Source organism: Pelobates fuscus, chromosome 1 (genome assembly GCF_036172605.1).
Source record: "Pelobates fuscus isolate aPelFus1 chromosome 1, aPelFus1.pri, whole genome shotgun sequence".
In the NCBI taxonomy this organism is placed as follows: Eukaryota; Metazoa; Chordata; class Amphibia; order Anura; family Pelobatidae; genus Pelobates; species Pelobates fuscus.
In genome coordinates this window covers 80,576,678-80,588,737 of record NC_086317.1, presented here as the reverse complement: position 1 = coordinate 80,588,737, position 12,060 = coordinate 80,576,678, and the positions used below count along the sequence as shown (strand labels likewise).

The following is a 12,060-nucleotide window of genomic DNA, read 5'->3' as shown; positions in this document are numbered from 1 at the left end:
TTCCCAGTTAACGTTTGTACAAGTCCGGCTGCATGTATATCTATCTCCACGACCTGTACAAATTTACTGTGGGACTATGGGGTTTTAAACCCATGCCTTTGAAAACGCAATTGAAATTGTTTGTTTTAAAATGTTCAGCAAATTAAACAGGGAACTATAACCACAACAGATTCTTGCAGCACTTGCACAGGCAATTATACCAGCTGGAAGAACCCTCCCTGACCCAGAAGAAACTGCACCGATCAGGAGTCTCTCTCTCTTGGTTTTATATATTTTTTGTTTGTTTCATTAGTCTTTGTCCAGCCAGGGTTTATTGTGTCTATATAGCGGATATACAGATTGCAGTTACACTCACTACATAGGAGTGGCACTGCCAAATACTACAGATTCGCAAACTAGGTGCATGTGCATAAATATCTCCAAAAGGTGGAAGAAATGTCTGTTCACATGCAATAGATGAGCTCAGGTTGGACAGCTAAGAAAAAAATATATGAAAATGGTCCCTCCTGTGATGTCAGAGAGCCAGGGGGCAATCTGATAGTTATAGTGATTTTCTTTGCAATTATGCACAATCGATATGGTAATTAGAGTGACCGTATACAAAAAAGGTATTGCAATTACAGTTTGACAATTTTAAGTCAGTCTTAATGTGATGGCTCAATGGTAAATATGAAACCCTTTACTGAAGACATTGGAACACTGACATCCATTCTGTTCTTTAGAATAGGTTTCATTTTTAGCTGTTAACGATATTAATAGTGAGATAATGATCTGATGCGTTTTCTTGTTTATGATGAAAGAACCTCATGTGCCTTGGGGCTGTAAAAGATTTCACTTTGGTATTCTCCCCAGGGAGTGTTTATCCACTTTGTGGAAGTGTTACTTCTCTCAGTATTACAATCTCCATAGGACATCAGCAGGGAAAGTTGCTTTTTCAAACTATGGATACCAAAGGGTTTTGGGCACTGGTGCAGCAGAAACGCTCTTCTCTAATTCCTAAAGGGTATCACCTATCTCAGCATGAAGACGTGTCCTCTTCACCTGTGTCTGATGATGAGGACACAGAGGTCTCTCCCTGTGTGACAAAGGTAGAGGTGATTGTCACTATGGAACCAGAGGTAATCGTTTTACATGTTCCAGCTTTGAGAATATATTGTGTTGATGAGAATGTAGATTGTTTTTTTTTCCCTGTAAGGTAGTATTTTATTATAGTATCACTGTCCTGTATAATGCAATATTGGTCTATAGAGATTATTTCATCATATGTTTTTGTTTACTTTATTGCAAAATTAGGTGGACACGATTTTAATAGAGCATATTGAGAGTTATTAAGAAATACTTGTTAATTCATAATGAAACCCGATTGCCATTTTGGAGTCAACAAAATGTTTTTTTGTTTTTTTTTCTTCCCTTGTTGAGACAATCTTTTATTATTATTTAGCTGTTTATTTTGTATATTCTTCTGGACTGACCACAGAGTCAGTCTGGGATGTGTGAATGTTTGACCTTGGCTTTTCTCCCCCCCCCCCCCCCCCCTCAAATTTTCTAATTTACTATTCTATTCTCTTGTTTTTCTAATGGTGAAACAAATGTATGTTTTTGTAAATAGTCGGTAAAATATCCTTTGATAGAGGAAGGTAATCACATTTAGTATAATAGAAATGAAGGACCACTAAAAAGTGCAGACGAAGTGTAATTTAAACCTTAGAGGTGAAATTTGGGATAACCCACAGTGAGTGATCTAATACCAAATACAGGAACGAAGGAAATAAACCATACAGACACCAAGTCTAGATGGTTACAAGAATAAGGCTAAAAACTTGTTATAAATCTTTATTAAACAACAAGTAAATCTAAAAGGCACCCGAAATGTACACAAAAATAAAGAGAAAATAATCTATACCTACGGTGCACACATTTATACTTATTAAACATAAGTGGTTGTTTCAAAATAACTTCTGTCCTGTCCCTAAACAAGGGGATAGGAATTAAATGTCTCTTAATAAAGATGAGCAATTTTTTAGCCTTAACCATGTAACCATCCAGACTTGGTGTCTGTATGGTTTATCACATTTAATGTATTACTTATTTTGTTATAAACAATTGTTTAATACATTGACCACTTTTTTGCTATTTTATTTGTCCTAGCCTGTATTTGGGCTATTCATGGCTCTGGTTTTATATTTGCTGTAATTATAAACAAGACCAGCTATAACAGGATTAGTAATATCAATCTTGCTATTATTATTATTTTTATTTTTTTATATACTATCATTAATTTTTGCAGTAACAAAATGTTACATACGGTAAATGGAGTAATGTAACAGTTACAAGATTTGACAAATTGATTAATTCAGAATGCTATAAAATGTAGTCACAAAATACTCAATTGGCATCTGATTAATAAGTGTCTGAGCTGGATCTTGATGTAATTTTCTAAATCTGTAATAAAAATTGAGCATGAAAAAAGGCAAACCTAAGTTTTAGGTGATTTTCAATGTTTTATTCTGTGTAAATTCCAGAGAAGTGATTGTTCCTCCTGGTGCCATTAAAGGGAAACAACACTGCCCAAATACAAAATAAATTACCACTGTTTAGTAGATATGACCCAAATGAAAACTTGCATGTGTTTAATTGTTTTTCCCCCCCTTAATTCGGGTATATCTAAAAACAGCTTGTAAGAGCTGCAAACTTCTTGTCTGCAGTCTTTGCAAGCCCTCCCCTTGCCCTAACCCTGCCCAGAGTTTCTATTGCTGTCCAATCACAGACTTTCCAATGCAGCTCCACAAGTAGTCTTTGTAAGGCATGTGCTCTGAGCAATTGCTGCCTATTGAGTTTAGCTCCACTGAGCGAACCAAACCAGGAAGTAACAGGACCTTTTGTCTGCTTGAAAGCCAGGGGTTGTAACTAGCTTCATTTTTAAGTTTTAGTTTCTTTGAAAGTCTGCAGTTTTAGCAAAATTTAAAATATAAAGTGGGCACAGTCTATATAACGTGATGAAAAGCTATATATATATCTTTTCATCACGTTAAGTGATTTAGGGGACTTGAGTGTCCCTTTAAGCTGCAGACACTGTCCCTAAATTTATGGTCAAACTGTTTTTGATGGGTTAAAAATGGGGGTACCTGTTGCTCTCACAACCCATTTTCAATCATGCAAAATAGACTATTTCCAGTGATAGATAAAATACTACTACAAACGTATATCAGCCACGATGGGGCAATTTTTGGTTGAAGCATATGTTTTTCGCTGTGATATATATTAGTGCCCTTCGTTCATGCGGCTGTGTCACACTGTAACCTTAGGTGATGTTGACACTGCCTTTATTCTTTTAATTAGACATGCTCTTGAAAATATGTCCATGTAACAGCTGTGGTAACCTACATTAAGTGGTTATGTAAAAAAAAAGATGCAGATAGGGAATTGCTGCAACCTTGAAGGTATATCATAAACAACCTAAGGTGCCCTGGAAATGCATATTGCTCAGTTCTTTCTTTTTTTTTTTTTTCCCCATCTGCATAGACCGCTCAGATCCCCTCTCTTTAATTCCTATATCACCATACATTAAATATGGCATGCAATATAAATGCGTGCAAACAGGTGAACGCTTATGAGCTGGAATTATGAGCTCGAAGAGGCTTACAGACATTGTCACTTTAAGGACAATTTATATAAGGTTGATTTTCTAGTATCTCTTCTTTGTCTATTGATGGCTTATTCATCAACGTTTCAAGGTTGTCTACTCCTGAATTGCCTGTGTATGGGTAGACACTATGAGATCGGCTTGTAGAAGAGGTTTGCAGACCATATACCAGTAGTTCTGACTCCCTAGTTTAGGACAAAACATAGGATCTCTATTGGTTAGAACAGGAAAATTGTATTCATTAGGACCCAGGAACCTGGTCACAATATGTTCATTGTAGCAGCAATGCTGTCCCCATTGAAGTGGGGAGACTGACTGACACTGAAAATAATTAAATGTAGAAATTGTGTTAATTATATTAAATTTATCGAATGCGTTACCAAAGTGTTTTAACAATTGATGAATGTGTCATCAAGCTAATGGAATTTGCATAATTTAGGTCCATGACAAAAATAATCAATTTGGAACCATGCTGTATAAAGTATGACTGCCTAGCAGGAGTCTGAGACCAGAGCACAAGTAGATGGAAAAGAAACATAGCACGTATACGGATTATGTAACTGAATGTTTGAACTGTAATTAGACCTTTTCCTTATATAATACAATCTGTGTGCCAGGTCTGATGAAATTATTTTGAAATACTGGAAGCCGATGTAGACACCATTTCGGGCTGATGGTTTCTGGAATTCTTAGTTAAAGGGACGCTATAGTCACCATAACAACTTCAGCCTTAATGTATTTGTTCTGGTGAGTATAGTCAGTCTCTGCAGGCCTTTTGCAGTAAACACTGTATTTTTCAGAGAAAAGGCGTGAACTTTCCTCATAGAGATGCATTAATTCAAAGAATCTCTGAGGAGATGCAGATTGGCCAGGGCGGTGTGTGCCACTGGCCCACCTTCTTGGCTTAGAAGATCAGAATTGACTATCTCAGCCAATCTAATGCGTTCCTATGGGAAAGCGTTGTGATTGACTTAAGGCATCAATTCTGATGTCAGCCAAGGAAACTGATTGGAGTCAGAGCCAGCACTGGATATAAGGGGAGTTTTTACTATATTTACGGTGTGTGTGTGTGTGTTCTTTTTATAGTACAGCAGTTATTGTGTAAAATGGACAAGAGAAGTGTAAATTTTAAGCCAAAATTGCCATATTTTATAAACAAACTGCTTGGCTCTTTTATTCTAAAATGTGGTTTTCCCTTGCCTTTTCTCCACAGTTTGCTGAATAAAACTCCCTTCCTCTTTATCAATGTGCAGTAATGTGACTCGTATTATTTATTATTTTGATGTAAAATATAGAGATTTCACAACATTTTCCTGTTCCGGTGCCACTTTATGGGTGTTACTCTTCGTGTAACACCCAGCCATCCTCTGCTCCTCCTTCGCTCCACCTGCAGTCTTTGATTTGTCCTGCTTTGGAAGCGTGCCCAAGCAGTCAGATTTCCTCAGGGACGTTGGCACACTTGTTTTCTTGTCAGTGTGCTGGCGTCTAAACAGAGTGATGTCACTCCCTTCCTATAATCTCTAGATGACTAGAAGTGATGGCTCTGGTGTTTCCGTAGCAACCAAAGTGCAAGCGCTGTGGCTGCTATGGGTGGAGAGTAGAGGGACCATCTGTGGGAGGTCTTTTCTGCTCTCCCTTGTCATTCAAGGACTCTGCATTGCCTGACAGTTGGGAGAAAAAAAAAACACAACTATTTTTAAATAGGGTTTTCTCCTAATCTATACATTTGCTAGCAAAAATGTTAGGCCAATGTCTAGATAGAATTGTATGTTCAATCTAATGATTGAGTTGTTTGTGGTATGACCGGTCCCCTTTAAGCACTGTCTAGGCTAGTATTTCTTGTTACAATGTAATTACTCTTGGGGTCTGCCTCCTTAAGTGTGAACTGTTTTTATCCAGAGTTATATTCCTTATTCCTAATGCTTCAATGATACTAGTCCTCCCAAAAGTAGGAGTCATATAATGGAGGTATACCAACTACAGGTATGTTTTGGTTTTTATCTTGACAGAGTAGGAATTTAACATCATGTTTGTGAACTGCTTTGGGGTTTTTCTGTGTAATGGCAATAGTGAGGATACAAATGAGTAGAGAATTTGTGTGGTCGCTGACTAACTGTTCTACATTTGTTTTACATTGAATTTTTATTTATTTATTTTTTTATGTATCACAATGCATGCAATTCATCAAGAGTTTAACATAAAGCTCCCTTTATAACACATAATGTACTCTATACCCAAACAAGGCAAAGTAAACAAATGTTCTGCACAGCACTTGCATGAAACTGCCAATCCTACCACTATGGTCTTTGTGAAAACTGATCGTGACTGTACTTGTTTGACCCTGGAACCACCAAATCTTTGGGGCTGAATTTCGTACAAATTTGAACAAGGGGCGTCTCAACCGGCTAAGGAGCAAATGTGTTTATAGACACTTATTGATTTCATGTCTTAGTAGCACTTCCTCAAAGGAAGCATTAACCCCAAAGGATTTGATATTTCTATCAGGTTAGAGACTGCATTTGTCTCCCAGTTAGGTCACTGGCAGGGTAAGATTAACCCCCCACCTGTTAGTTTATTATGTAACCATGTGAACTTCAGTCACATTTATTTTTATTGGCCCCTGAACCAGTTTGGTGTTTTTCCTTGCCATATATATCCATATAATACTGATTTGCAACCATCATACATTTTTTTTAACTTTAATTTAGAAAATATTTTTGTAAATCTTTCTTTTATTATGGCCTTTGCGTTGTGGGATACAGAATAAAGAGAGGAGGCGGTATGGGGTAATACACGTTGATGAAAACAAGATGGTACATAGTACACTCCTACTAAGGACTGCCATATATTTTTTTGTTTTTGAAATGTCAAGTAAACATAGTATTACAAGCAATTGTTTAAGAAATGGGTGCAACGGTCAGTGATTGCTCAAATGGTAGGTTTCATGTGTACGATATAACAGGTTAGTCATGCTATGTGTTAAGCAGCTCAGGCTCTCGCTCAAGACATGTCAACATGGCATTGGTAGCTTACAGCACAACAGGTTAAGTGCTCTGAGTAAAGTAACGGGATGCTGCCACAGATTAATAACGTTAAACATATTCACACGGGCTAAACTCAGCTGTAGCGTGCTATAGTGAAAGATTACTCTGACTGCTCCTATCTTAAAGCAAGTTTGAGAAGAGACAGGCTTAGTGCATTATGTGTAGAGCATGTTAGGTATTTATCTACAGTGTCTGTGATCTATGAGCAGGTTTGTGTTGCCCTAGGAAATAGTACAAGCTAGCTATACATCACATATCAGACATTTGTAGGGCTATTGCCAACATTGCCATTTTCCATAAATTCGGCGTATATTCAAAATTCTAAAACAAGCGTGATCGGGATGTCAGAAGTGTTTTGCAAGATACTATGTAGTAAGGCGTAGACATAGTTTAGGCAGCATTAGGTCACTTTGCTTGCATGGTAAAAACAAAAAGAGATCCTCATAGGAACCTGCACCGATGCTTAGGCAAGCTTATGGAGTTGTCGACATGCTTGGCAGCCAATAAAACAAAGTAAATGACCAAGCCTAGGTAATTAAAATGAAGAGGCATTCAAGACTCTAGGCTTACAGTTAGAAAATATTTTTAACCAGAGATCAATATTTCAAGAATCAAGCTAATTTAAACTTTAATCTAATTTTATTATCATTATTTTTTTTTTTTAATCATTGAACCAGTGACATAAAGTGGGAGTCGGTAGGAAAATTAACCAGCTGTGCTTCTCCTGGTAATGCTATATTCACCTTTTAAATTAATCCAGTTAAGACCCAGGGGAGTAAATCGGACCAGAGCCATATTAAGGTTGCCAGATGGGGCCCTACTAGAGCTCTGGACCCCCTCCCCCCGCCCCCCCCCCCCCCTTGCTAACCTTCACTTGTGGTACAGTGAAGGGTGATCAGGATCCCTGGTGGTCTGGTGTTGGAACTCCATCGCCTGTACCAATATCGGTTATAGAGCACTTTAAGAGAGTTTGTGTGGTTCTGGCGCCCAGTGAATGACTCCGAACCCCGGCTGTGTTGCTTTGAGTTATCAAGAATTGCTTTGGAGAACGTATTTGAACAGTGGAGTGTCCCTTTAAAATAATCTTTGTCTGATATTGGTACAGACCACAATGTGTTCTCAATGAAGTGAGGGTAGCGCTGGGCTGTAGAAGGACGTATCTTGATCTCCCTGCCAGCTCAGAGCCAGTGATCCAGGCCCCTGTCTGAGCTTGAGCCCAATGCGATCGTCTAGTTGGTAATCCAGCTCTTCATTTTTGAAATAATTTTTTTTTGTTTTGTTTTTTAGACCTGCCGGTGTGCTTCTCTGTAAAAGATTGAGAAACACTAGTCTAAGGATGTGTTCAATGCATGTTTTTTAAATAGTGCAAATTTAGCTTGGATTATGGATTTTTAGAAACAGCCATGGTTAAACTTTAAGCTTCTCACCTTTTGGAATTATGATTTTTGGTAAAAGTCACATATATTTCAGTGTGCTGACCTTTATCAATAAAACGCTGACAGGTGACACTTTGGCTAGAAAGGTTGTTTGATGGTTCCGATTGGGTGATTTTGAGAGAGTGCTGTAAGAGACCTTGTTAGATTCCAGAAACACACCTGGTGCTTAAGCTCAAAACAAAACTCTATCACCCCTAGAATAGCCATAAACAGCGTACTGCTGATCGCTCAGTGTGAACATAGCTAGGAATTCCATGTGACCCCACCATACTACCTAATAAGTAGAGGGGTGTACAGGAAACTTACGGTCCTCAGCTCTGTCTCCAGACATCTTTCTCCTGTGGGACATTACGTCCTATTCCTTAATGATCACTATACTATTGATCTTTCTTTTTATATCGGGTGGCTGGCTTAAGAAGCAGATGTCTGATATAAAATTTTAAAAATTTAGAGATCTGGGGCTTGAGCCCCCCCAAACAAATCCAGCAATGTGTATGTAACCGGTCATCAATTTCTCGTATTGTATTCTCCATTGGTTCACAATGAACCTCTCCTTGCTGGTGCAGTGTATTTTTGATTTCCAACTTTCATGGTTCTGTATTTGTTTTACCATTTGGACAAATTAAATAATATATGTTGTGTATGTATAACATAATAAATGTTGTAAGTGAATCTACATGAACACCACACCGCAGAACAGATTTGCAATCAATTTGTAGTTACATTAAATTGGATATTTATTTTTCTTTGACATTGTGGTTTTATAAAAATAAATATAGTGAGAGAAGGACAAGTTGAAATGTCAGTATGTCTTAATGTCAGTATGCCTTAAATGTCTTAAAGGGACACTATAGTCACCTGAACAACTTCAGCTTAAGGAGGTTGTTCAGGTGAGAACTATAGCTCCCTACAGCCTTTCTCATGTAAAAGTTTACATTGAACGTTAGGAACAGCTCCAGTTGCAGTCACTCAGAGTGAACAAGAGGGGCTTCGGAGTTGATGTCGGCATAATACGCCTCCATCCACTCAGATCTGCTGTCAGCAGAGCACAGGGCAGCACTGTGCACAGCATCCTGTGATTCCATATCTCCTCCCTCTGCATGCAGACACTGACCTTTCCTCAAAGAGATTCATTGCTTCAATTCATCTCTATGAGGAGATGCTGATTGGCCAGGGTTGTGTTTGAATCATGCTGGCTCTGCCCCTGATCTGCCTCTTTGTCAGTCTCAGCCAATTCTATGGGGAAGCATTGTGATTGGATCAGGCTACCACTTCTGATGATGTCAGCACACTGCTTGTTTTTCCGAGTATAACAGCATGCAGATCTACAGCTTCAGACTTGAATACAGTAAGATGTTGCTATATTTATGGAGGCATGAGGGGCTAGATGGTGGTGTTAACACTATAGGGTCAGGAATACATGTTTGTGTTCCTGACAATGTTGTGATACTTTAAAGGAACACTATAGTCGCCTAAATTACTTTAGCTAAATAAAGCAGTTTTAGTGTATAGATCATTCCTCTGCTCAATTCAATGTCATTTAGGAGTTAAATCACTTTGTTTCTGTTTATGCAGCCCTAGCCACACCTCCCCTGGCTATGATTGACAGAGCCTGCATGAAAAAAAAACTGGTTTCACTTTCAAACAGATGTAATTTACCTTAAATAATTGTATCTCCATCTCTAAATTGAACCTTTATTCACATACAGGAGGCTCTTGCAGGGTTTAGCAAGCTATTAACATAGCAGGGGATAAGAAAATCTTAATTAATCAGAACTTGCAATAAAGAAAGCCTAAATAAGGCTCTCTTTACAGGAAGTGTTTATGGAAGGCTGTGCAAGTCACATGCAGGGAGGTGTGACTAGGGTTCATAAACAAAGGGATTTAACTCCTAAATGGCAGAGGATCGAGCAGTGTCCCTTTAAAGCCTGTCTGGTTTGAGCTTTCAGTTAGTCTTTAAGGATGCTGATCAAAGGTAGTAATTAAATCGTTATTTAAAGGAATATTATAGTCACCAGAACCACTACAGCTTATTGTCCCTGCAGACTTTTCAATGTACCTGTAGCCTAGTAACATCTCTAGTAGTAGTCCCTCAGACGGAATGTCACTGCGGGGTTTAAAAAACCAAAAACACACTTGTGCACGGGGCCTGAAAGCCAATCAAGCTAGTAGCATGTAGCTAGCGCTCCTTTAAAAATCGAATTAAGCCAAATACTTACGGTACTTACTCAGGGCAATATGGGTGCAAAACTTGGCTACTCGCTAACAGAACACTCAGCTGACTGTTGCGTTTGCTACTAGCAGGTCCATTTTCTAGGACAGGACACTTAAATAAATTCCCCCCCTATGATATATTTACCTGACTGAAACCCACGCAACAAACCTAGTTGCATTAGTTTGCATCCTTTGTCAAACTTAGTGGCATATTTTTCAGGGGAGATATAGATGTATATGTGTGGCTATATATATTTTATATCTCCCAGATCCATGTACACAATTTATCAAATTCATGGAGGAGCGCCTCCTTTGCTTAAAGTATGTCAGCAGGTCATAGAGGTGTACAACACAGCCTATGCCCGCAGGAACCTGATAGTCGCGAACCCAACAGTCAAAGTGTTGGGTCAGCGAGTAGCCAAGTTTTGCGCCCAAATTTTTATATATAATATCCATCTACCTATCTCAAAAAGGTTATGGTTAGGAAAAAATGTGACTGAAAACCCCTTCCACCTGAAGTCTGTGGATAGTTAATACAATGTTAAACAAAAATCTTCACACCAGTCAAGCAATAAGATTTGCTTTTCCCACAGAAATCACAAATTTGCAGTGATGTTACTACTGCAAAGGATTCATGCTGATGATTTGCATTAACAATAAAACAGCTGTCCATGAGTTGTTCACTGGCTTTGCATCTTTTTTCTAAGTTGTGTTTCAAAGCTGTTGTATACAGCAAACACAGACTCAAAGGAATGCATGTTTAAAATAGAATGAGGCAAAAATGTGATTCTTTGTTAAACTAATTTGCATATGCCCACCCACAATCTTTTTATATCACTGCAATTTTGTGATTACTGTGGGAATAGCAAGTCTTATGGCTTGACTGTTTTTTTTTTGTTTGTTTGTTTAACATTGTACTTGTAAAAGTGTTTGTTTTATGTATGTGTGTATATATATATATATATATATGTGTGTGTATAAATAAATATATATATTTGTGATGAGATTGCTGGTAAAGTTTCTCTATGTAACTCCACCAATGGCCGCGTCATTATGGTGTCATCAGCCAGTCTGGAACTAGCGTTTTGAGTAGGCTAAAGTCAATTATGTGCACCTTTCATTGCACAAAATTGCAATCATTAGTTGAGGGCAGCAATATCTGCGGCTACTGGTTTCTGCAACTCTGCAGAAGCGCATCATTGGACCACCAAGACCATCGGAACCCGGCAGGGAGTCGGGTAGGGCTAGTGTACTCATGTCCTCATAAGCACTACAGCAGGCTGATGATTTGATTAACCCTCTTGGTGTGTTCTGCTACATTTGGGTGCCTGGTGATTGATTAGGATATTTTTTGTTAATAATGCAAAACTGACATTCCTCCTTTCTTCTGTGTTCATTTTATGCTGTGAGTAGAGGAAGGCCCTTGCGTAATGTGATTTCATGAGAATGTGTTTGGTCATTGCCTTGATAGCTTTTGGTATCTGTTCTTATCAGGTCTTGTATGTAATGGTTTTCTGTACAATGTATTCTCTCACAGGCTCCGGCAATCGACGGGATCCGGATAACCATGGAGAGTGCCTTAACGGCTCGGGACCGGGTTGGGGTCCAGGACTTTGTCCTCCTGGAGAACTACACCAGCGAAGCAGCGTTTATTGAAAATCTTAAGAAACGTTTTAAAGAGAATCTAATTTATGTAAGTTTTTAAATATATATATATTTTTTT

The 12,060-nt window shown here is 38.4% G+C and overlaps 1 protein-coding gene across 6 annotated transcripts in view; it reads left to right on the top strand.

The window, feature by feature from the left end:
• Positions 1 to 12,060, top strand: part of MYO1C (myosin IC) — a 164,806-nt gene that overhangs the window by 102,289 nt on the left and 50,457 nt on the right. For 5 of the 6 annotated variants that reach the window (XM_063449915.1, XM_063449917.1, XM_063449920.1 and 2 more), the window contains exon 2: positions 11,875 to 12,030. In XM_063449915.1, coding sequence (XP_063305985.1) covers positions 11,875 to 12,030 — 156 coding nt within the window. Of the gene's footprint in view, positions 1 to 1,077; positions 1,119 to 11,874; positions 12,031 to 12,060 lie in introns of those variants that run through there. The other variant, XM_063449919.1, reaches the window with a different exon arrangement.